General features: G+C 42.1%; 1 protein-coding gene and 1 long non-coding RNA gene across 11 annotated transcripts in view; one reads left to right on the top strand and one right to left on the bottom strand.

The window, feature by feature from the left end:
• Nucleotides 1-408: 408 nt before the first annotated feature.
• DST (dystonin) overlaps nucleotides 409-26,185 on the top strand; it is a 478,409-nt gene continuing 452,632 nt past the window's right edge. For 2 of the 9 annotated variants that reach the window (XM_019537571.1, XM_019537570.1), the window contains exons 1-3: nucleotides 409-733; nucleotides 1,184-1,245; nucleotides 24,387-24,575. In XM_019537571.1, the coding sequence (XP_019393116.1) occupies nucleotides 553-733; nucleotides 1,184-1,245; nucleotides 24,387-24,575 (432 nt within the window). In that variant the 5' untranslated portion in view covers nucleotides 409-552. The remainder of the gene's footprint in view (nucleotides 734-1,183; nucleotides 1,246-24,386; nucleotides 24,576-26,185) is intronic. The other 7 variants (XM_019537566.1, XM_019537565.1, XM_019537568.1 and 4 more) reach the window with 5 other exon arrangements.
• The window catches only part of LOC109311750, a 24,411-nt gene continuing 7,410 nt past the window's right edge, over nucleotides 9,185-26,185 (bottom strand). The window contains exons 2-4 of one of the 2 annotated variants that reach the window (XR_002101597.1): nucleotides 24,365-24,470; nucleotides 19,313-19,385; nucleotides 9,185-9,636 (exon numbers count right to left, since the gene is read on the bottom strand). This is a non-coding gene — a long non-coding RNA (uncharacterized LOC109311750). Of the gene's footprint in view, nucleotides 9,637-19,211; nucleotides 19,386-24,364; nucleotides 24,471-26,185 lie in introns of those variants that run through there. The other variant, XR_002101598.1, reaches the window with a different exon arrangement.

Here is a 26,185-nt window from a genome sequence, read left to right as displayed (position 1 = left end):
CCCGCCTCCCCACGCACCCTACCTCGCAGCAGCCATTTTCACTCCCCTTTGCAGCACCGGCAGCTCCCCCCCGTGATGGCACCGCCGCCCGCGGCCACACCAAACAGCAACCGCCCTCCGTGTTTGTGTGTGTGTGTGTGTGTGCGCAAGCCCGCGCGTGTGTGTATGTGTGCAAACCCAGGCGCATGTATGCGTGCAAGCCCGCCCGCGCGCGCGTGTGCAAGCCCGTGTCCGCGCACGCGAGTGCCAGCCCCAGCTCGCCGACTCCGGGATCAGCCCCCGCCCCGCGCGCCGCGAACTAGGGCATCGGCGCTGCGGAGCAGGAGGCGGCCGGCGCGGGGCGATGCTGCAAGACGCGGCCGGGCCGGGCGGGGCGGGGAGGCGGGGGGAGCCGCGGCGCCTCGGCGCAGGACTGCCTGCAGCCGGGTGCTGAGCCAGCCGCGCTCTTGCGGGAGGAGAAGCCCCCCGGCCGCCGCCGCCGCCGCCCGCTGCTGAGTCACGGCGCCCGGGGCTGCGCTCTCCTCCGCGAGCCCCCGCCGCCCCGCGCTCACCATGATCGCCGCAGCTTTCCTGGTCTTGCTGAGACCGTACAGCATCCAATGCGCCCTCTTCTTGCTCCTGCTGCTGCTGGGCACCATCGCCACGATTTTGTTCTTCTGTTGCTGGCACCGCCGGCTCCAGAAGGGCAGGCATCCGATCAAATCCGTCTTCTCGGGGCGCTCGAGGAGCCGAGGTGAGAGCTGCAGGGGCTTCGCTCCTGAGTGGGGAGAGGGAGGGGGACACCCCCAGTCCGCATCCCCAGCAGGCTCGTTTTCCGCCCAGGATTTGCCGTGTAACAAACAGGAGGGCAGCATCTACGAAGAGGGCTCCCAAGCCTGGCTGTGTCAGGGCAGAGGCTTTTCCGAGCCCAGGACTGCGGCAGCCTAGTCTGCACCCATCCCTTGCCAAATCCCAGCTAGCCGGGGGGAAAGGGAAGGACTAGAAACCCCCCTGATTTCTCAACCTGAACTTTGCCATCAACTTCTAGCCCATGAATTCCAGATAAAGGCCGACGCTGCTGTGCAGCCTGGGCCCACGTTCAAGGGGTTGCGCAAAGCCCCCAAGCAATTCACCCCCCCCCACGCAACTTCAGCGACTGACCCTGAGCCACATCAAATCCTCTCCCTCTCTCTTTTCCTTCCAGATGCTGTCATGAGAACTCACCACTTTCGTTCTGAGGTAATTTATTTAGCGCGCAATTTCAAGGTCAGACGTCGTTCTCTTACCTGAGTACATATTGTGAAAGTCTTTTGCTTTTTGGCTTTTTGTTGGCTAAATAATAAAATTGCTTGCAAACTTTTTTTAAAATTTTGCATGCCAGTCGTAATGTCTTGTGGAGGCGTCTCACAGAAAATGGCACTTTTTCTTTGATACTTACGCTAACTGACATGTTATTTTTGATTACTGCTGAAACAACTGCTTGCTTTACTAAGATTGTTGCTTATTTTACTTGTCAACCCAAAACAGTTCAGGCCAGCACTGTAGAGGTAGGCAGGGCTGTTACATTTTGAGGTAGCATGGCTTCCATTTGCTTGCTTTGCTGTCAGTCCTCACCTCTGTTTGCCTGCTTGCTTTTTCAAAGTTGTCTGCATGGCTTGAGCACTCATATCATAGTTGGGGAACCCCCAAGGGTCATTACTTCAAGATAGGATAAACAAACATTTCATTTTCAGTCCACTATAATTATAATAAATCTCATGAGTCAGAGGTGAGAAATCATAGAGTTGCTTTCTTCTAAGCCCCCCCAAAAGGAGCTTTTTTTTTAGTATTTAATTAATAGTAGCGTTATTCCAAAGGCTTCTCTATTTCAATGTTTCACTGCAAAGCTTCTGCCAAGAATACTTCCCTGCCTAGGTTCCTGCTACAGATGTAAGGAAATTAATAGGTCTCGTCCTCTTGTCTATTAGTTCTTTTGGAGCCACTGAATCAGTGTTACAGTGGGTTGACTTTTTCCTCCACTTTTTACTTAATAGTGTTTACATGGTCCCTTGAAAATTAAGGCTATAGGTTAAGTTTTTCAAAGTGTCAGAGTGACTTAGTTTGCAATAGGGTCCCTTTTAATTAAGCCCCCAAGACAGTTAGGCACTTTAGAAAATGCTGCCTGATGTCTCCAGAGGAAGGCCATCCGGGAATACAGTGGGAGAGGCCTCTTTTCTTTAGACTGTCATAGTGGTGCTTGACCTTTTGGGTCCATGTGCTGGATGGATGGTATGGACCTGGTTTGTGGGCCAGATCCTGTGGGTGGGGTCAGTCCATGAGCTGGATTCACTATGGGGTCAGTGCACAGGGCTGACCAGGACTCATCCCTGTATGCTGGCACAATCGGGTGCATACGGCTCTGTCATCTGGCCCATGGGGCTCTCCACGAGTCTGGAAATTTGGCAGAAGGGGAGCAGTGGTAGCATTAATAGCTCCCAGACCTGCAGCAATTAATGCTGCCACTACTTCTCTGCCAGACTTATAGGGAGCCCTGCAAGCTGGATGACAAGGCCCTGGAGGCTGACAGTTGAGCTGGACTATATCTGTTCCCTTTTACTTCTAGTGCAATAGGATCATTGCTTGTGCATTAAAGCACAATGCATATAATATACTTTGAACTGATAGACACAGTTTTCATTTGGCTTCTTTCATCCAGGCTAGCTATCCCTATGCTCTACTATGGGTATTTCCATGCTTCTGGGCTTTGCTGGTTGCCACGTGGAGCTGCGAAATAATTTTTTTCCTCTCCAGTTGCTGGTTGTTTTCATTTTTTTTTGCATTTCACAGAAACACTGGGTGTTGGCTGCAGTTGAGGCTGGGGATTTTCACTGGGTGAACCAGTGCTCCCACTGGGACTAAAATGGATTGTCAGTTTTCAAAAAGGCAAAGAATTGTATTTGGAAAGCTGGCATTTATAGTTTACTGCTATAGTAAAAAGTTACACGTCAGCTGCTTCAAACATGGCTTTATGTACACTTTCCTAGTATATTAAGATGATGACAAAAAGAATTTATAGCAAATACTAGAGTGAGTTTATAGATTAGATATTCATCTCTGAAATCAAGTTCAAAAGTGACTTGCATCACAGAAAGATACATTTAGCAGTCTAACTGTAATCCTTAGAGAAATGATAAATTGGCTTACCTACAGAACTATGGGCAATTTCTTCATGATTGGCTATCTGCCACAAGACAGAGATATTTGGAAACTCAGGAGTGTTGCAATTCAGGATTGAAGTACATTATCAGAGCTGTAGTTTTCTTGGTACATGCCTACATTATGACTGTCTCTGGCAAGTACTATTAATCCCTTGTTTCCTTGAGTACTGAAAACTTGACCTCAGATTAAAAAATGATGAGGGTTCCACACTGTAATGTAATGGTAATCATATCTTTGATTTATAGAAGGTAAAACTCTAATTTTGAACAGTTATTCTGCATTCCACTGAGTTATTTATGGTTTGAATGTCTTTACAATATACGAGGATGCTTTCCAAACATTATACAGACTGGGTGCATGTGCACTTTCTGACAGTTTAGCTGACTTAACTCTTTTAAATCAACTTAACTGTCAGAACATACACAAGTATATGGAGAACAGTAGACTTAAATGCAGTGCAAGATAATAAACGTCTGTGGTGTACTATCTTGAGTCACATTAGTTAAGTCAATTTAGCTCAAAAGATGGCAGCCACCATGTGAAGGAGCTGCATGTGTGCATGCTCTGACATGGCTTAAGTCAACATAGTACATGTGTATACACCCAGACATGTCAGTTTGTTGTAGAACAAATTTAGAGATTTGGCTAATGTAAAAGATAACTTTGATGTAAGTAACATGAATATAAATTGTCGTAATTTTTATGTCAGTGGGATAGAAAAACAGAATCGTAGCAGGAGAGAAAGATATGTGAAGGCATAAGATAAAACAGATGCTTCTTCCCCTCAACACTCAGCTGTTTATATCCACTTTAAGCTGATTTTTCAGTTGTGTGTAGTAGTGGTTTTTGACGTGTTTGTTTTTCTGGTTGTCATAATTATTGAAATTAAAATAGTGGCCTCCAAATTTCCACTGTGTCCTACCAGTTTGAAAAGGACATGAATTCAACATGAGAAACATCAGTAAAACTGTTAATGTTTAAAAAATGGAATAATTTTTATAGGCCATCATGCATTGAGAATGTATATACTACCCGAGTGCAAGGTCAGGCTTTGTTTCATGCTACAGCCCTAGCTACATGATTCTTTGCTGCTTCTGAGAAACTGATATAGAATAAATTATTTGGGGTTTGATTCTGCATTCTTTCAGATTCCAATAAGCCAGTTAAACTCAACTAGGATACATTTGTTATTTATCATATATATTCAGTACTTCAAATAAATTTGATTAATCAATTTCTGGCTTCAGTAGGTGCTCTTAGGTGTCGGAAATGCAGCATTTACCTTAAGTACTTTAGAATTGGGCCCATCAAGCAAGTTCCATTGTATACCTGTTACTTTTTAAAAAGCTTTGATAAAGTAAACTTACATTTAAGTATCTAATATTTATCACTTAAACAGCTATGTTTGACTTGGTAGTTTTGTCAAATCTCACTTTTAATTATTTTTTCTAAAAGTGAGTTTATAATCCTCATGCTTTCAGAACAAACTTGAACATGTGCACACATGCATTTTGCATGCACCTCAAAGGCTTTTGAGGTGCGTGCAAAACATACCTCATGCATATTTGCAGCATGGAGCCAAATTTAGATGCTTGGAAATCTGGTATAAAAAAAAAAAAAGTGCTCTGAAAAAAAGTGGAGTAATGCATATGGCAGCAGTGTGTGCCACCCAGAACTGGAGCCTGACTAGCCAGAGCCATGCTTGAGCTGCCAGCCAGGCTCCATGCGCCTGGATGGCCACTGCTGGAGCCCCAGGAGGTCCCCAGGACCCCAGGTAAGGCTGCTGTCCCCAGACTCCACCACTCTACCTGGAGCATTTTTCTCTGTGCTAATCCCACGTGCAGGGGTATGTGCTGGGGCAAAAAGCAGCAATATGAATTTGTGTTGCTGCTTTTTTCCCCCCAAAGCAATTGCATGCCCCTGCTCATGGGGACATGACTATGGAGCCTAATGGCACAAAAACCAGAAGGCAAATAAAACAAGCCCAAATTATTGTTCTGCAGATCTCATAATCTTTTGGTCAGTCTCATGATTAGGACAGGACCTGGTTACCTATTTTTGTTCTGGTCAGTAATCTTGCAAATAGATAAAAATCTTTGTTAAATGCTGAACTAAGGCCTTGGGCACATGTATTTATTGCTCTATATATGCCCTTTCAGTGCTACAGACAGCTAGTATTCAAACATCTCTGTAGAGACATTTTGTAACATGTGGACAATTATATGTAGTTTTATGAGCTCTTTGTTATTTGCATAACCAGGTGTGGGGCGGGGGGACACCAGAGTAGTGGTGGAACCGCAACTGTGCTGTGGAGTCAGGTGTACCACCACAGCGGGAGAGACCAGAGCTTCTGTCCCCACAGTGGCAGCAGCAGAGGGTTGCCTCTGTGGCAGGGGCGCAAAGAGAGATGCTACTTCAGAACCTGGGACCCAGAGCAGCAATTGTCAAAGAGCCTCCCTTCTCCCCTGCTGGGGAAGGGAGAAATCTTGCCTAGTCCCCATTCCTGGGCAAGAAAATGGGCAGGCTGTCAGTGATTTTACCCGTGGGGGTGGGGGAAGGCCAAGGAGCAGCCTTTATTGCCCCTGGGCTGGAGAGCATAACTTTGTAAGAGTCTAGCCAGGGGCCTTTGGACATGTGTCCCCCCATAATGCTGTATATGTGTAGCCCTAAAGTGCTGAAGCACATTGAAGTTCTTCCATTTTGAGCAAAATATAATAGATTTAGGTCTCCATGATTTCCCTAGTGTTGAAATAGAAGGTATTTGACTCAAAAAAAAAAAAAAAAAAAAAAGCTGTGCTGGAAACATGTATTTGCCGAGAAATGTCGCATGTGTCATGAGACAACTTGCAGTATTATCTAATACTTATTTGGTTATAATCATGCATCATAACCATTTTGGGGCGCATGCCTCTGAGTGATCTGTCTGAAATCATACATTGGTCCCCCATACAACCTATGGAAGGTTATAGTTTCCTGGGAGTTTTGTCTTTACTAGAAAGAGGTATAGCTCCAGTGGGACTAGTCACATGAGTATAGCAAACAAGATTTGATCCTTTTTGTAGAGTCTCTTTGTAGGAGTTGGCAGTGTATGTTAGCCACAGATTAGTAACATTTTGTAGTTTAGATTTTCGGCTTAGACTACTGAATAGCTACTGTCATGGCAAACAATATATTTTCAGCCTGTCATTTAGGTAAGACACTTGTCTGATGCTAAAAATAGGTTAGTCAGGTTTGCTGGTAGTTTTTATAGCAGAATACCAGACAAGTATGTTAAGTCACACTTTTTAGTATTATGAATACAGGCTTACACCAGAGTGGTGAATCCCCGGCAAATCTGCGCATCACCTTTGCCAACAACTGATGCCTACTTAAAACACATAAGGTATTTGTAAAACCACTTTTAAGTATTCATGTACCACAGACATCCCACTCTGAGTCTGCCTGAAAGAGAACGAGCTACAAATACAGTGCTGGGTACTGAAAAAAAAGATAATGAATAGTTTTTGAACCCTTGCACTATTATTCATTAGTTATTTATAAACTGCTGAAGAGACACACTGCTCAGTGAAAAGAAAAAAAAACAAAACACCCCAGTAGACCCTCCAAGCGGTATTTTACTCTTATGTTTCTTTGGAGAAAGCACATCCAAGCATACAGTACGAGACCTAGAAATGCATGCATTCAACTATTTAGAGGTATCTCCTTGCCCTCAGAGGGCTGAATCAATCTGAAAATATTTTTCCGGTTATATTCGACATATTTTTCCCAAGGATATTTAAAACTGTTTTCCATGAGGTGTTGATCACTTTAAAACAGAGCCAAGAGAAGAGAAATTGGAGACAGAAATAAAGGATTTTTAAATGTACATTAAGACACTTGCAATGTGAACATCAAGAGCTATATGAAAGTATGCTCTTCATGACAGAACCTTGAAAATCAAGTTTTCATAGTATATCCCTTTGCATTGACAATACAACAAATAAAGGATGACACTCTCCTTATAATTAGCAGGTTATGTACTGGTGACATTCTGTTTATTATACAGGCAACTCCCGCATAGCACTATTTCACTATAACACTCATTTTCAGTTGATACCTGATTTCACTTAGCAAGTCCCGTTATAATGCTCATGGTCACCATCTTGGTCATTAAAAACAATTGCAGTCACCATCTTGGGTCATCAAATACTTTTGGTTTCATTTAACACTTGTTTTACTTAACGCTTAGTTTTTCAGGAACCAATTAAGAGTCCTAAGTAGGGGTTGCCTGTAAGATTTTCATCTATTACTGTAGCTTAACCTTGTGTATTTTAGATTGTAAACTTGGTGTTTTTATCCTAACTATGGCAAAGGAACCTTGATTGTGATTATGGCCATACGGCACTGCCATTGTCAGCATAATTCTAGTACAGAGTCAAATGGTTTCCTTGCATGAAATAACCTAGGTAGGAACCAGGAGCATTTGTTATCCATCAAGAATTTCCTCTGACTGCTTCTAGCCTGCACAAAGCTCTGTGCTTCTGTTTCTAGATAGCTCTACAATTTAAAATTTAGGAGATACCTAAGGTAGTTCATCTAGACTTTAGTTCATTTAGCTTAGGTATGTCCTCTACCCAGTACCATAATACCTACTCTCTCTGTGCTTTTATCTGGCCTCTTGCAGCACTCTCGTGACTTACTGCCAGTGTGTCAGCCTGCCTGATCACAGCACACTGAAGTGTAATTCCAGTGCGTCCTATTTACAATATTGACATTGCATGCTGTACTGCCACAGCAGTCTGTAAGAAAGTTGGCACTGCGTACAGAAGCATCTTTCATGGACAGTGGAGTCCTAGGGCTCTCTGTAGGTCAGGGTACACAGTGGCTTTGGAAAGAGAATAGATGTTGCTCATAATTAGCAGTTCACCCTGTTATTTAGTGTTCCACTAATACAGCTATATGAAGTGCCCTCCAGCGTCTGGCAGAAGTGGCTGAGGTGGACCTTTGATAGGTTTTCTTTTCAAATCCTGTTACCTCTGTTGCTAGACATGTATAAGCTTGATGGAGGTTAAAACCTCAGTTTGTTGTACCACATTTTATCATGCATATTCAGGCCTTGTTACACATTCATTTTGGGTGACTCCTGAAGCTCTTAACCCTTGGATTGTCCACACATTAACACATAGTTTTTAAGCACTCTTGAGTCTTAGAAGTTACACCCCTCCAGCCTACATGTCTCTGAACTGTGCTACCCAGTTCATGTTACACTAATGTGTAACCACTAGCCTACACATTTAATATGACCACCCTACTTGCCCTTTCCCCTGCTGGCCCAGATTGGGTCTGCTGCTCCCCCCCGCCACTACCACCCCCAAGTTTTGAGGAACCTGAGGGGGTGGGGAGCCCGGGGGGTGGGAAATGAACAGGGAGAGCTTGGGGAGGCAAGGAGCAGAGGGGAAGCAGGGTGGGGGGTGGGGGTGGAGGGCACAGGATTCTTGCCTTTCAACCCTTGAGCCCCCCGACTGGCTTGAATGTGTAACTGCTCCATATTGGAGCTGGCACTAACATTAATCAACATTTGGGCAGTTCAAAATACAACATGGAACAAGGTCTTTAGGCACTTGATACTCACCAGCAGACTTACAGTTTAAAAAAAAAACTCCAGTTGGGCTGCCTGATTAAATCAGATAGTAGGAAAAGGGTGTTACGTGGTCAGGTGAAAGGTCACAGAATCATGGGGTTGGAAGGGACCTCAAAGATCGTCTAATCCAGCCCCTTGCACAGACATAGGATTCTGGCCTCTCCTTGAAAACCTCCAGTGAATGGGATTCTACGATTTCCCTGGGCATCTTGTTCTACTGCCTTGCTGTTCTTAAAGTTACGTTTTTTTTCCTAATGTTTCATGATTTCCAACAGAATCACATTTCTGATTATTTTTTAGATGGGGTCTATCATAATTCCCAAAACCTTCATGACAGTTATACTCTCATGCCAAATACAGCTATATTGGTGCATTCGGGTTTTTTCCCCACACAGACAGCACCTGACATTTCTCTGAATTTCATGCCTATGCCTATAGCCCACTTCCCCATTTGTCAAGATACCTTTGAATTTGAATCCTGTCTTCCAAAATGTTTGCAGTCTTTGCCAATTCTGTGTTGTCTGCAGATCTGATCATTATTCCTATATTCAGATCACTAATAAAAATGCTAAATAGCACTGGAACCAGAGCAGACCCCAGTGGGATTCTGCTTGAGACCTCCTGACAGTCTGACATTGATCCATTAATCACCATTCTTTTCTTGTCATTCAGCCAATTATGTATCCACCTAATGGAGGCAATTCCTTCACGTTTCTCCTAAGTATACATGAGAATGGCATATGGGACTGTGTCAAAAACATTCCTGAAATCCAGGTATATTATGTCTACCTCATTCCCCTTTTGGTTCTTGAGTCCCCTTAGTTACCAAACCAGTTATCCTGTTGAAAAAAGAAAATCAGTTGACTTGACATGATTTGTTTTTAGCAAATCTACATTGGCAGCTAATGATCAGCCCCTCATCCGCAGAAACGTACACATGGACTATTTTATAATTTTCTCTACTGACTTTGTAGGCAATGAAGTCAGGCTGAGTAGCTTCTGATTCCCCAGGTTCTCCTTCTTTTGTTTTTTAAATATGGGCACTGCAAATGCTAAGAATGCTAAATAGATACTTGTAATGTTTACTACTTGCTGTCCTAACCTCAGCTGGGAACTGCAAATTAAAATGGCTGATGTCTCCCAAGCAGTAACTAAACTACCCCTCTCAGACAAATACACAGAACTATATGGGCACCCTGGGAAATGTATGTGGCTTAAGGACTATATATGGCTCAAAAATCTAAAAACAACTCTTTATGCATCATCCAGAAAAACTAACTGAAGATGACACTTACAGAAAGACTTATTTCCAGCCAGTTGTGCTAGTGTCCTTATCACACTAATCCACTTACCACTCTTTCCTTATAAATGCACCACTCAGCTCTAGGATAGCAAGGTTAACAAGTGGAGTAAACTGCAAACAAAACGGAATTTTTACTAAAATTAATGTTTCCACACAATATAAATAAAATTAAAACGTGTAATAATATCAGGATGAGATATTATATTTATCCTGACTCTTTCTTCCTCAGAGAACAGAATTCTACAACTCTTAAGGCTTCATTACCTTCTGATTTGTACCTACTAACATCATATGCTTTAAAGTACTGATCTAGTCAGAAAGTGACTATATATAGATTTCATTTCTTTATCTCTCTTTTTAGAAGGTGTGCTCTCATGGGTATTCAACATTTAACTTGTTTTCGTTATTGATTTAAAAAGAAAATCCTGCTACTTTTTCCTTCTATTAGCATGTGAAAACCAGTACCAAAGCTGGATTGTAGCACCAACTTTAATGGCACTGCATCAATCACTATTGGTATATGTGACAGAAGTATCTCTACTGGAGCCTCCCTATTGGTGACTCTGCCCTCCTGTTATGGGCCAACCGCCTGCTTACTCTCCTGCCACATCTTGATCTTAATTGATGTAATTAGCAGGAAGCTGCCCATGTTATTCACCCCGGTGGCCAGGGGGGTGCTATCTGCAGCTCCTTTTTCCTCCCCTACACTGCAGCCCAAGCCTCGCAGATGGTACTGATGTCGTTTTAACCTGGATCTTGCTGTAATCTGGCCCTCTTCATGACTTCCCTGGGCTTCTGCTGCCCTGTCTCATCCTGGACCTTCCTGGAGCTCTGCTGCCCCTTCTTAGTGAGGCTTCCTACCACCTTTGCTCTCTGGGGCTTCTCCTGGCCCCCCCTCACTCTGGGGCTGGGGTCAGTGAACCCAAAATGCCATGCCCTTTCCAGCTCCGGGGTCCCCACACTGCCGTGGAGCCCCATGAGGCCTCCTTTAACCCCTAATAGCCTCACCCGCTCCTCCAGATAAACAGCGAACACAAAACACAAAGCCCCTGGGCTATAACATAGAAGAACCTAAACCGTCCGGCCAAAACAACATTCAGTTCCTACCAGGGAATGCTCCAACCTGTAGCAGCAGTCAGCAGCTGCTCATGCAGTCAGGCTTTTCCCCTCTGTCCGCCCTGGCCAAACTCCTTCTCCCTTGGCCGCCAGCGGGAAACTGCCCTTCTAGCCTCACGCCTGGTGTTTATATGTACCAGGCCCTTCCCCTTCCTGTCAGCTGGCTCCCCAGCGGTCGTCCTAGCAACCAGCACCTGTGACTCTGGCTGCCCTGGTAACTCCCCACTCACTGCTAGGGCTCTCTCCCAAGCTGTTTCTGCTCTCAGGCGCAGGGCATCTGTATGCTCTGCGACAGTGTAATAGTTATCAGTTCTATGCCCTAGATGATGCCACAATAAAGTATACTCTTAGGAAACCTTTCTACCATAGACTTGTCATCTCAGCCTTCTCCACATCCTGTTTCTTGACCCTTATGTTACCATATGGAATCAGTACTTAGGAACTACAGTAGAATCAACTGCAAAATAATTTTTTTTGATCCATTAATGCTTTTTCTTAATGATGTTATTGTCTTTAGTGGTTTAAAGTCTCTCTCAACTGGTCAGCTAGGATAAAGTGACCACCATATATGCCTTCTGAATCCCTGGTCAGCTACCTATTTTACTCATGACAGAATTATGAGAGGGCATCCATTATTTGTAAATTGGAGCATTGCGAATATGTGAGATGACTTTCTCATTAATTGCTTTTCAAGAGGAAAGTACTGCACACTTGAAAGAAATACTTTCAAGTGGAACATAGTTCTTGAGGCCAGTGTGTTAGATGTGTTTAGTGTTTATATTATTGATGTCCATTTTTCGTTCTGCATTAAATTTGAAATAACTTTACTGATCCCCTTCCCAATATATTTTTATCATATGAAATTCCAAGTTTAATTTTTAAAAGCCTGTATCTTAATGGTGAATCCTTCATGAGTGGCTCATTGCTCATACCAGGAATCTCCGAAACCCAGTTAAACAAGCAAGGCTAAAGTGAACACCCTAAACCATTTAAATTCCTTGTAGAACATCAGGGGCTGTTGTACCAACAAAATTTGTGTTTCTGATGTCTAGTTCCCTTAAATTATTTAATTGAAGCTTCCAATGCCTGATGCATAGATTCAGTGAAATAGGGAAGGAATTTGAATAGATCAGAACAAAAGTTTTGAAGAAAAAGAGAGAGTAAACCCCTCTTACCCCTGAGAATTTTAACAATTCCCTTTGAATAGACCAGGTCTTAGGTTCTTATTGGGCAGGAAGAAACCTGACAAACCCAAACAGCTACTTGCTTGCCATTAGGTTAATTTAAAAATAGTTAAATGTGGAAATGTAGTGATTAGGGTGGAGTGTACCACACTGTCATTGATTCAGAGTTTCAGATCAGCCTCATTAAAGATTTCTGGAGGCATGAGGCCTGCTACTCAGCTCAGACCCACTTCTTGCTGCTAAAATTCTATTGACCTTCAGTGAGTAGCATTGTAAATATTTCTTATTTATGCCAGTGCAGATTAAAGCTTTACAGTAGATACCATTCTGTACTTGAAAAAATATCCCACTTAAGCTTCTATTGTGACTGTTTTTGTAGGTTCACTTAGTGGAGTGGAATCTATAACAGTAAATGTGCTTCATCAGGGTAATTTAGGCAGCACTTTACTTACAGCACCTATCTGTGTTTTAGTATGAGTTATTAATTAGGCTGTCCTAATCAAATTATAGAAGTATAGAAAGGTTGGGTTGGAGGGGAACTTCAGAGGACATCTAGTGCCCCCTGCCCTGCCAGAAGCAGGAACATCGCCATCCAAACCATCCTACGCAATCCACTGTCTAACCTATTTGTAAAACTGCCTAGTTAACTCTCAAGACACCCTAACCTGCCGCAGGGGGGCAACAGTGGCCAATGTACTGCTGCTGTGAGGGTTGTTAAAACATACTTGAGATCCGAGGAAGACAGCCACGCCCCCAGTACAGAGGAAGATAAAACCCCCTACGGTCTATACCAAACCGACCATGGGATAAAATTACTTTCTGACTCCAGATATGGCAATTGCTTTGAATGTTAGCAGAGGGGTGAAACCCTCTAGTCAGGAACCACCAGGTTAAAGTCCCAGGATGCAAACAGGCACACCACAGTCAAAATCCCCAGCGTTGGCTGCAGCCAACGTCCAAAGCTTATGAGGAAGGTAAAAAATCCCTCCCTGACATATGTAGCAATAACAGGGGAAGTTCCTTCCTGGGCCCATATGGCAACAAGCAAAGCCCAGAAATACCCATGGTAGAATATAGGCATAGCTACTCCTAGATCATCTCTGACCAGTGGCTGCATAAGTGGCACTAGAAAATATTATTTGGGGGGTCTGAGCAGTGCAGAGCGCACTTGCCTGAGCCTGCCCCTTCCTCCTGCAGGGCTGTTTCACAGGGCTGGGATGCGCTGGTGCCGTGCATGTGGTGGTGGGGCCTCTGGGTGCAGCGCTGCGGCAGTGGTGGTGCTGGAGCCATGGTCACCACCTTGGTTTGGGGGGCATAAGACCCATTAGCCCCGGCCTTCCACCACCTATATGTGCCCATGCAGTCTCTTCCTGAACACCTCCTGTGATGGAGGGACCACACCTTCCCTCGGCAGGCTATTTCACTGCCTCAGTGATCTACCAGGAAGTTTTACTTGATTTACAATCTAAACCTACTTGGCTGCAACTTCAAGCCCTTGGTCTGTGTCGTGCTCTATGCAGCAAGAAAGGTGTTTTACTACTTTTTATTTATGGCAGCCCTTCAGATACTTGAAGATTATTTTCATGTCTCTTCTTGAGTGGCTTTCATTTTTATGCAAGCTGAACATGCCTATTTCTTTCAACTTGTCCTGCAATGGCTTGCCTTCTGAGCCCTTTTACCATTTTTGTTGCCCAATTTTGAACCATCCCTAATTTCTCTATGTCCTTTTTAAAATGTGGAGCCAAAATTGAACACACTACTCTAGATGAGGCCTAACTAGCTCCAAATCAAGAGGCATTATCACTCCCCATGTCTTGTACTTAATGTTTCTGTTAATGTAGCCCAAAACTGCATTAGCTTTTTATTCAGCTGCATCATGCTGCAGGTTTGTATCGAGTCTGTGATCCATCAAGATTCCTAGATTCTGCTTTGTAGTGCTGCAATCCAGTGAGGTATCACTTATTTTTGTATTTCTGCTTTTGATTATTCTTTGAGATGTAGCACCCTGCATTTGTCAGCAGAATTTTGATGTTATACTGGATTTCTTAAATTGGAAAATTGATCTTATGTAAAATGTCACAGTCCACTGGGATGGCCGGCCTAGTGAATAGAGCTGGGGATTGCTGGGGTGAGGGTCAGAAGCAATGAATCAGGAACCAAATACCAAGCAAATATCAGGATCAGAAGCCTAGTTACCAAATCTGAGGGACAGTACTCAGGACAAGGACTATATGGGCATCTGTCTGTCTTGTGAGGTAATAGATTTGCACTGAGTGAGGCATCACCTCACTGAATATCCATGAGTCCGGCCATAGAGTCCAATTCTTAAATGACAGTCCATCCCACACTTATTACATGTGAAGTTCGTATCTAACAGTCCTGAATGTGGTGCAGGGTTCTTCCTGAGGTTTTGTCTTTCCTCTGAGGAGAGAAGAGGCAAACATGCAGAGCCTTCATTAGCATGCTCCTGGGTGAGGTCCAAGAACAGAACCAAACTGGGGTCAGGAGGCAGGAAACGGATCCACAGGGAAATCCAAAACCAAAATCCAGGAACAAGCCAAAGGCAGGATCAGGAACCAGGAAAGCCAGAAACATCGCCATGTAGGAGCTACTCGGGGACTGGAGATCATTTGTGCTGCAAGGCTCAGGTGCTGTAGGAGTTCCTTAAAAGCAGCCCCAAAAGAAATTGAAGGAAAAGGTTTGGGCAGGGTGGTGAATTGGCTCACCTCAGTTAGTTCAAGTGTAGCTGACTGAGTTATGAGGGCTGAAGGGCAGGAGCCTGAGTCTTATGCAGCTGACCTGGTTACCCAGGGTGCAGGGTAGGAGCCTTACATAAATCACAAGTACTTGTAACCTTTCTGATCATTTGGATTTACCTGGGAAATATGATACTGTATACTGCAAAGTACCAGGTACTCTTATGAAAAAACTGAGGAAAGGTTCCTCCTTTGGTGGGAAATTTTAGAAGAGGGAAGAAGACCCTCATGGGATAAACGTAAAGGCTCAATAAGAAGACACGAGGCAATCTAGCTCCTCAAGGAAGAGGAAGAAAATAATGCCATGTATGACATTAATTTCTTTAGATTTTACTTATATTTTGGAGTGAACCTTCAGAAAGATGTAGAAAATAAAGAACTAGCTGAACCAGCTAAAAATGTATGGCTCAAATACAACTCCTCCTTTACAACAGGTACGTACATACCAGTTACATCAATACAGACTAGCTTTAGTTCAGATACAGACATTAGTATACATGGCTGTGTGTAGACTAAATGAGAGGCATGGGTGCACGACCCTTTAAAGCAGGCTAAATGCTTTTGCAGTGGTTTAATGGTGTCAGTGTTTGCATGCCTCAGCAGCGTATTGCGCATTAATTCCAGCTGCTGTAGGAAATTTGGCCATGTAATGTGCCTTAAATGACTTGGGGCACAGCAAACTAAAACTCCTACAGCCGTGGTAGGAAGCCCTGCAGGCAGCCTGGCAGCTGCCTGGGAAGGCAGGCTCCGTCCAAGAAAAGCAGTGAGCCTGATCATCCCCCCACCGCTTCAGAGCCTTCCTGCCTGCCTGAGCTGTACGAGGGTCTAGTGCTTCCCTCCGCAGCTGTGGTGCCCCCCAGGACTGCCTGAGTCGGGTTCCCATGGGTAGGTGCTGCTGGGGTGGGTGGGGGAAACACACCACTGCTGTGGAGGGAAGCACCAGTCTCTGCTCCTCCCCGCAGCCCAGGGACCGCTCTGCCCGCCAGCAGCTCCCCCTCCCCTCCCTGCCAGAGAGGCAGGTAAGTCAATGTGGTGTGTGCACGACATGGGGGTTTAATCAGCCCTAAATTGAAGCGGTGTTTTTTAAAACCCACTGCTTCAGTTTGGGGACCTTGTTTTGTCGACACACACCCTGTAATACTAATGCATATTTATACATGTGTTTATGCATGTATAGCTATATAATTGTTTAAATACACCCACATATACATAATAAACTTTATTTAGTAGATGGAAGGCTCACAAAGATCTGCAGTTTCAGTAGGCTGAAGAATTTGGTATAGTGAAGTTAGGTAATTAAACCCATCTTTTTACTTCAAGTACATATTTAAAAAAAAATGATATAATTCCAATTTGGCCAATATCCAAGATTGTCCAGAACTCTGGCAGCCTGAGAATCATTTTAATGCCATGCATGCTTAAGTTTCTAGGTCTTGAGAATTTTTAGGTTGCATATACATAAAAGTTTCTATCTTAAATAGGCAATAACTGACAATTCAAAGACTATTTTTGAGGCTGTTAATTGACAATGGTAATATATAACAATTTCCGTGTCAAAAAGCTTAATGGCATCAGTATGTGGCTGGTATTCTATCTGCACTTCCTTTGATTTTGATATTTATTAGAGCTCTTGGAAAAGTTCTAAGGGACTCACTCAAGTGTCAGGAAGAATATTTGAAAACCTACTTTAAGCCCTCTTATTGCCCTATTGTCTTAGTTCCCTGAATGAGCTTAATATTAAACAGCATTTTACTTATAGCCTGCTTTAATTTCTACTAAAAGATAACCTGGGCCCTGATCCAGTGCGCAGTGATTGAAATTAAAGATTTCACTGACTTCAGCTTGTCATTGGATAATGCACTCTTATGACTCTTGGAGTTAATGTTTAGTGACACACATGCATGTTTAAATTAAGCATATATATGCAAGATCAGAGTTTCCAGTTAGTTTATAATTTTCTTCTACCAATACACTCTCCATAGAAAATCTACAGGAAGTAGACAGTAAGAAAATAGTAGTTTTTGTTTGGTTTGGTTTCAAGGAGAGAAATAACAAGTAGTCTCTAATAAAGGAAAATGAGATAGCTTCAGTAGAAAAACATGTAAAGTGCTTTCTAACAGCTACTTGACAGCTAGTAGCATCTAGTGTCCAACTTGCACTATTAAACACACTTGTTTTCCCAGTAGTGTTTGCAGAATTAACTATTTTGCCATCTGAGGAAACATACATATGCAGAAGTTAAAATGCTCAGTGAATAAATAAAATGACACGTAGAAAATATGTAACTCACAGAGATATAAAATCACTGAAGTGACAAATGAATTGGTATTACAGCATTACTGTAGTCATTCTTGGGTCTTCCAGAATTAACCTGAAGAGTCTCAGAAGAAGAATTAATGAAAATGTAGAGAGGAGAAGAAAAAAGTTCAATGTATTATTCAAAATGTTTGATTTGGAAAATAATAATATGAAAAGGAAAGAAGATTGTTAATAAGTCTTTCTTCCAAGATCCTAAACCTGATTTATATTTATCAGAGAGAGGAACAACCAGTGAAGTAACAGCATTTTCAAGTTACACACAGATGCTTAGGTTAGTTCAGGGGAGGGCAAATATATCAGGTGGAGGGTCACTTACTGAGTTTTGGCAAGCCATCAAAGGCCGCATGACGGGCAGCAAGGGGCAGATAAATATAAATTTTCTAAATTTTTTAGGGGCCCCGCAGGCCAGATAGAATGGCCTGGTGGGACACGTCCGGCCCGCGGGCCGCATTTTGCCCACTCCTGTGTTAGTTGGATCCTGGAGAGACTGAAGGGATCTTTATCAAGATAAATGAATGGCATTGTAATGACAAAGGAAGTTCAGAGTTGATATTGCAAATCAATGTACATTACTGGGAAAGTCTGAATAGCTGTTGCCATCTCATGAAAGGGCCCTTGAATTCACTGTATACAATTCATTGAAGACCTGAGCTCAAAAAGAAAAATAAATTCTAAGGCCTAAGGATCAGGATAGACAATACAGAAGGATGGAAAATAGGGTAATGCCATTATATAAATCAATGGTGCAGCCTGTGCAATGCATCACATCTCAAAAATGCTGCTAAGTTAGAAGGGGTTTGGAGAAGCATAAAAGAAATGTTTAGGGCAGTGATTTTCAGCCAGGCTGCCACACAAGATTAGCAGTGTTACGTGTGCAAACACCTATACATGATTCACAAGCTACTCCTAGAAATTTCAAATAGAAATTGATAGTGTCAAAAATAGTCTGACCTGTTGTGGTCTTTCTGAGCTCTTTGCCACAGAGGAATGCTCATATTATCTGTCCACAGTCAAAAAATGAGTGAAAGTTAAGAGCTTTCATTTTCTGAGAGGTGCCTTGAATCGAATGAGGGGTGTCTCGAGTCTTAAAAGGTTGAAAACTACTGGTTTAGGGACATGGGCAAGCTCTTTTATGATGAGAAACTGAGAGGAATTGAATGTGTACTTTAGAAAGGAGACAAGCAAGAAGGAATTCATTAAAAGTATGTCAAATAATAAATATAATAGTGAAGGTGCAGCAAGAGCTTCTGTTTTGCCTGGATCCTAATACAAGAATAAGGAGGTATCATAGGAAACTGACAGGTGGAAAATTCAATACTGATTAAAGAAAATATTTTTTCACAGAACATGAAAGGAAAATATGGAGCTTATTGCCACAGGAATTTAAATAAAATGAATATTCATTCAAAAAGGCCTTGTGCACTTACATAGTTAACAAGACTATCCAAGGTTATGACAGTTAGTTCTAGGAAGATGTTTTCAGAGAGCATACGATCTCATAATTTAGGGCTTATCAAAATCTGTAACTAGCAGGGATGAAGGTGAGAGTCTCAGGGCAGGAAGGTGTGACCTTCATGGTTGTGCCTTGTGCCTTTCTCTGAAACATCTGGTACTGACCCTCTTGGACACTTTTAAGATGCAGCAATTTTAAGAGAAAGAATATTTATGGTGTGGTCTTTCATGCTACTTGGCAACTGTAGTACTGTGCAGAATAAAACTGATAATGTGTTACTGTATAGAAGAAAATGTCTTAATATATATTTTAGACATCCAATTGAGGTTTTGTGTTTGGTTTGGTTTGTCTCTCAATTGTACTGGGTTAAAAATGAATCACCACCTTAGTTTAGGAATCAGCCACCTGAAGATCCAGAAAAGATGCATAACTCTCCAGCAACTCAGCCATTCTTATGCTAGAGGCAATTGCAAAGTTCTGGTCAGAGTTAGAGCAAAGCGGGAAGGGACACACAAAACAATTATACTGCTTAACAATGGAGAACTAACCATTGTTCAGCTAAATCATATGTAAATGTTTCATCTCTCTACTTAGGTTCCCTTTACTGCAGGATAGGAGTGGATAAATGAAACAGTAATGATAGATCAGCTGATCCATGCTTGCAAGGTGTAAATCATCCTGCCTTTCGAGCAGTATAGCAGGGGCAGGGGAATGAATGGTTTTGGGTTTTTTGTCTATCTGTACCCTGAGCACATTGCATTGACAAGCCTTACCCTGTTTTCCCTGGTACGTCAGGCTCAGACATATGTGCTTAAAAATATGGAATGCTGTGAACACCCAGAATGCTTTGTGCTCCTTTCCTGCTTTTCCAAGAGCTGTGATCTAAAATCACATTATCTCTGATTCCTGTGAAATTCTTATTTTTTCAATGTGATTTCCCTGATAGTATAGGAAGCCTTCAGTTTCAGATTAGTTGTAGATTAAATAATGTATATGGTGACAGAACAGGATGTTTGTTCATTGTGTTATTTATAAAGGGAAGAACTGGTAGTTGAAATGTTTAAAAAAGATTCTTTGGTTTATTAGCAAGTGAGCCTTTTTTATACTAATATGCTTCATGCAACTCAAACAAAAAACAAGCAAACAAAACCCCAAACCATTTTGATGCAAAAATTAGTACATCACATTTTAATTTTTTTTCTTCATTTTTTCCCTGATTATTATAATTGGTGGGCCAGAACCTACAGCTTCCGTTACAGGAATGAGTAAACATTTAACATGTGGGCCAGGGATATCAGCCATCCAACAGTACATTTGTTGATAAAGAATTCATTTCCTACCTGCAGTTATGATCCTCTGCTTTTATCACATCATAAATCTCTCCAAAGCATCTATTCGTGACATAACAAACAGAAGATTGTGACTTTGAGTGAGGAATCAATTTCAGCAAGAGAAACAGAGAAGGTCTTAAAACAACAAAGATCCTGCTTTCTTGTTAGTATCCCAAGTAATAAAGAAAAAAAATACAAAAAATATGTATGAGCAGCACTGTCTGCAAATAGAAGACATAGGTGGGTCTTTAATATTTAAACAAAATATTCAATTGTTATATGTAGGAGTCTTTTGAGGTGAAGTCACTCAGTGATCCATTTAAATCCCTGTTTGGCATGTATCTCTAATTACTTTCAGAGCTGCTTAAATTCCACCAAATTCTTCTGTTACATAAACATGCATTCTGAAACAGATTTATCTGACTGGGGGAGGTGAACTGGCTTTGGGACTGGTGAGCATGTTTTCCATATGATCAGTTATCAGCCAATAGCCAGCTCTGCGCCTGTAGCTAAAGCTTAGCATCTTTCTAGAGCACAGGGAACCTTATTCTGGTTTCAGAATTCAGAACAGTGTACTGTTCAGTCAGTTCAGCCTTAGAGGTTATAATCCTCGTGCACATTAATATTTTTATAGAAAAAGAATGTCATCTGGAGACTAAAAATCTGGCCTATCTCATAAAGCTGCTTTTCTATTGCACCATTTTATGCAAAGTTGTTTATATTTGTTATTTATTTAAAGTAGAAGTGAAAGGAATATGGGGCAAAACAGTCTTTCCTTTATACCAGTACAACAGAGAGTCACAGATTTACATTTTTTTAATGTTTATAGAACATCCAAAATCTACATGAGTTTCTTGACTACAGGAGCTTGGATTAAGCTGCTTATCTGAGCAAATATGGGGCTGGACCTGTTCCCACTAAAGACATAAGGGACCAGAATCTACTGAGACACGTTTTGCAGCTCTGGTGGTTTCACTGGAATTGGATGTGATATTATTTAGGACAGACTTTGGCTCTGGAAGTTTTGCCTTTAATTTCAAAAGAAGCAAAATTAAGCACATGGGTTTTTATAAACACTCTTTATCCACTCCACTGGAGAGAATGATGTTTAAAAAACCTCCTCTTCCATGTAATTATAAAATCCAATATATAAAATCATAAGAAAATAGCTCTGGAAGGGCATAACAGGTCATGTGGGTCAGGTGTGGCCAATGTGTAGCACAAGCAACCTGTGTGTGTGACACGTAGTAGATGGGGGAGGGAGCAGGGAGCATAGTGGCAGACAGTGCAGAGAGCAAAAAGCAGCAGAGTAGTAAGGACACAGGGCAGGGCACAGAAAGGAAAGCAGCAGATTGTGGGGGCTATAGGACAGGACGTGGAAAACAGAACAACATATTGGTAAGGGGAAGAGAATTGGAGTGGCACTCGGGGATGGTGTGGAGCTTAATTTATGACATTCCTGATAAAAAGGTTGGCCCTCACTGAAGTAGTCCAGCCCTCTGCTCATGTAGAATTATCTCTGATTAAACAAGCATTTGTTTAACCAGCCTTTAAACATTTCCAGTAAAGGGAATTTCCTAGCTTCTCTAGTAATATGTTCCAGTGCTCAACCGTTTTTATAATTAGTATGTTCTTCCTAATATTAAATCTCCCTTGTTGCAATGTAAACCCCTTTACTTCTTGTCCTGTCCCTATGGGCAGAATGAATACTTGGGGCATTTATACATGTGTTCTGGGAGCGTGTGTGGGGGTGCTTTAATAAGAGCAGCTCCAAGAGGCACTCTGATTAAAGCACCCAGAGTGTCTCATGTATCAGCGTCCCTGAGCTGAAAAATGGTGGCAGGGGCGCTTTAACTAAAGCTCATCAAATGAGCTTGTCTAAACAAGCGTTAATTTAAGTGCCCCTGCTGCCATTTTTCAGCTCAGGGACGCTAATACACAAGACACTGAAGCCTGCTGGAGCATGGTAGTTACCATGCTCCAGCAGGCTCAATTAATCAAGTAATTACAGTTGGAGCAGCCTTGCTGCTCATGTATAGGCACTCTTGGTCACTATCCTCTTTAAAACAGTGCTTTTTGGTATTGGAAAACTATTTTCTCTAGAGAAATAATCCCAATTCTTCCAACATGTCCATATAAATACTCTCTCTTTTACATGTAAAAGACTGTATGAAAACAATGTTAGGCTGGCAAAATCTAACGTTCATTGTTAGGGAATGTCAGAATTTGTCATAAGTTGTCCATGTGGTCTGTTTGTATATGTATTTGAGAGCCATGACACCACCTATGAAGTCCACGGCAGAAGTAAACATAGAACGCCACTTTTCCTGTGTCCTGGTTTAATGTATTATATGCAAGAATAAGAAGAATAAGTATTTTCTCTTCTTATGGCCCTCTGCTTCAGGTAGTGTTCATCCTGTATGTTGAATAAGTCATGGATCAGAGAAAATAAAGAGTATATAGTCACATATTTAAAGTCTGAGTCATAATGTATATGCACAAGCAAGGTAACTTTAAACTGAACAGGGAACTGTAATTCTTGCTTTTCCCAACTTTAGATTGCTTGAACTATCAGACCAAATAACATTCTTTTAACAAATGTTTGTATGTTATTTCCTAGGGTTTTTTAAGCTAACTGGAAAAAAGGAGACTATATTATAGACTATAGAATCTTATTTTCTCTAGACTTACATGAAATGGTTTGAATTTGCTTCTTTTAGGGAACATCTACATGTGATGCTGCATCGCCATACTGACATTCTACAGCAATGTGCTGTCCACAGGTGTCTACATGTGATCAGCGGCTACTTTGCGATAGTGGCGTGCTCCCCCATTGTAGTACGCTGCTACGGCTAAGTAGCTGCTAAAAATAACTGTGCGCCATGCGTATGGTGCAGTACGGGCAGTTACTGCGCCATGCTGTAGTACTTCCAAAAGGAATTACAAAAGCACAGTGCCTTAATGACATTGCCATAAGGCAACATGCAGATGTACTCTTAGAGTCACAACTCAGATAAAGGAATAGCTGCTAGCTGTGGAAGTCTATATGGACAGGTCATTACAGTGTACTACAGCACTAACATAAACTATAGCTTAAGCAGCTGTTTGCTAGACCTGGGATCGAGGTCTAGGTCTTAGAATACTGGGAATTAGGAATCCTTGATTCTGTGCTTGGCTTTGAATGGGAATGATACATGTTCATTAGACAGCATAGCTCAGGACACAGATTTGGCACATTCATTCTGAAAAGTGGTCAGACAAGCGGGATGAGATGCTAAATAAAGGACCTAGCTTCTATTCCCAGGCTCGGGAAGATCTGGGAGCATATGCAGTGCACACAGAGTTGGGACACATTGAACTTTGAGTATATTAAAATGTGGTTGGCATGCAGTTGGCATACAAGGTTGGCACACACAACACAAGTAGTATGTGTTGACAGTAGTGGGGCAAATCCCACTGCTATGTGGAAATGATATTTTCGTTGGCTGGAAAATTGTTGAACATAGATGGAACATTCAGAGATTTTTACAGCTTAGAGGCTTGAACCAGGTCAGTTATGGATGGATTTACATCGTGGCAGCAAAAATCAGCTCCGTGACCTGCGAAGTGCTCTGCTGCCAAATTTCAACATCCTTTTTTGAACCCTGAAGGTGGTCAAGTTCTTAAAAAAAAAAAAAAAAAAAAATGGTTGGCAAAAATTACTGATGGTAGGCTACTTAGTTTTCCCTAACCCCTGATCCATCTTTTACAAAAAAAACCCCTGATCCATCTTTTGCTTAAGCTCTCTGGAATAATTCAATCTGAGGGAGAGCACGTGTTGAATTTTTTTAGTCTTAATACATAACATTTGGCAAAGTTATGATCAACTGAGCATGGACTTATAATGGGATGCAACTCTAGCTATCACTGCCAGCTGTACCTATAATAAATATATAATCTAGGTATAAAAAGAGCTGTTAAGTAAATGTGATGCTATAACTTAACAATGCCCCTTAACTTATAAATTTTTAACCAGGCTACGTTTGTAGTGCTAGTTTTTTTAAATGAGATCCTTCCCAATATGTTTGTTATTATATCCTGCATTTTGAGAATTATCAGACATTACCATTGCTTTTCTTATGTCACAGGGTTTTAGATCAAGTCCTCGTCATGCTAGAAGACGTGTAGCACCTCGCCTTGAAGAAACACAGCCTCTAGTGGAAGCTCATCACCTAAGCGAGCAAGAAACTTCTGTCAGGAAAAGAAAAATCAAGAAAAGCAGCCGAGTTCAGCCTGAATTTTACCACTCTGTTCAAGTCACACCAACTCGAAAACCTGTGAGTATCCTATCTCTGCGGTCTGACGCACACAACATCACATAGAGGCAGGGAATGTAGCTTTGTTTTGTGAGACATGCTGTTTTTAATTCTTCCTCAGTTCAGAAAACTGGAAAATCTCATGACTGGCAACTGTAGAACTAAATTTGTGAGAGTGCATTTTAATGTCAATTTTTAACTGTTGTTTTTATCCATCTGTGAAGGGTCTTGTTAAAAATTTTGACTTGTAGTCAGGATTTCAGTACTGAAATCATCCAGCAGATTTTCTGTTTTACAACACATGACATCTACGCAGCTGAAATTTCTCACATGATTAGACTTATCAAAGATTCTAAGCACTATGCTGAAATTGTGTTTGAGCTCAACACTAGATACATTGGTTTAAGGCAATTTCTGAGGGCTTATGAGCTTTACACTATTTTTTGTACCAAATTTGGATCAAGCCCTACCTTTTCTCACTCTGCAGCTTATACTTAGTTTCCTACTGGCATCATTATTTGATATGGGGGGGTGTTACTTTTTTACTGAAATATTTATACTTTTTTTAACTGAAATATTTATACTAAATATATTTAGCTATATAGTTATAACTCCTAATGAGCCTCGGTTAGATTGGCATACAGGTTGCTTATATCAGTGTAGCTTATTTCCTCTCTAATGCAGGAGTAAACTGTTAGTATTTAGACCAGGGGTGGGCAACTATTTGGGCTGGAGGGCCACTTAAAGAGTTTTAGTGAACTGTTGAGGGCTGCACACATAAAATGAATCATGTTTAACACTAGCTATACTTAAAATTGTTATGGCATTTATAGTATCAAGGTTTCTTTGTGTTGTTTCTATACATAATCAAAATAGCACATATTAACATACTAACCAACATGATACAGGTCTACCCAAAACTTATCCACAGGCTGAACAGAATCAGTTGGCAGGCCAGATGTGGCCTGCGGCCCGTATTTTGCCTGCCCTTAATTTATAACGATAGGAGTGCAGCCACATAAAGAGAATTGTACTATTTTAGTTTAAGTGGGCCAGTTAATGAAAGCTGTATAACCTTATGTATGAACCATAATAAACATGATGTTCACTTTCCTTCTCCCAACTTGCATCCCTTTGGGTAAGCCATGCTATTTGCACACAAAACCAAGTGTTATTAAGTACTGTTGTCAGCTTGACTTTCTCATTGATCTCTTAAATTCTCTCCTTTTCCCTTTCATCTGCCCCCAGTTCTCTCTTTCTCCTGTCTCTTCTCCCCGGTTACATTTCTAATGCTTTTGATGTTTTCCTGTCTGTCACGGATGGCCCCGCGAGCGGCCGTGAGCTCGCGAGCGCCCCTTTGCCGTGCCAATTAGGGTGGTCTGGCACCCTCTACTTGCCCGCCACGTCTTTGCTGTTGAGGTTCAGAATGGGAGGCTGCCTACTTCCACCTAATGGCACCTTGATGGTATCCCCTCCGTTCCAAAGTGGGGTTACTCTCACCCCAGCCTTATGGGCAAATGCGTGCCTCCAAACCTCCCCTTTAGCACACCCCAAGCCTCGCAGCTGTCCCGGGGGATGTTGTCTGGTCCCCTGCCCCTCAGGTGCTCTCCCTCTGGCACCCTGGGCTCATC

This window comes from Crocodylus porosus, unplaced genomic scaffold (genome assembly GCF_001723895.1).
Source record: "Crocodylus porosus isolate Cpor-Errol unplaced genomic scaffold, CroPor_comp1, whole genome shotgun sequence".
Taxonomy (NCBI): domain Eukaryota; kingdom Metazoa; phylum Chordata; order Crocodylia; family Crocodylidae; genus Crocodylus; species Crocodylus porosus.
Note: the sequence above shows the minus strand (reverse complement) of the source record. Positions and strands in the feature narration are given on the sequence as shown.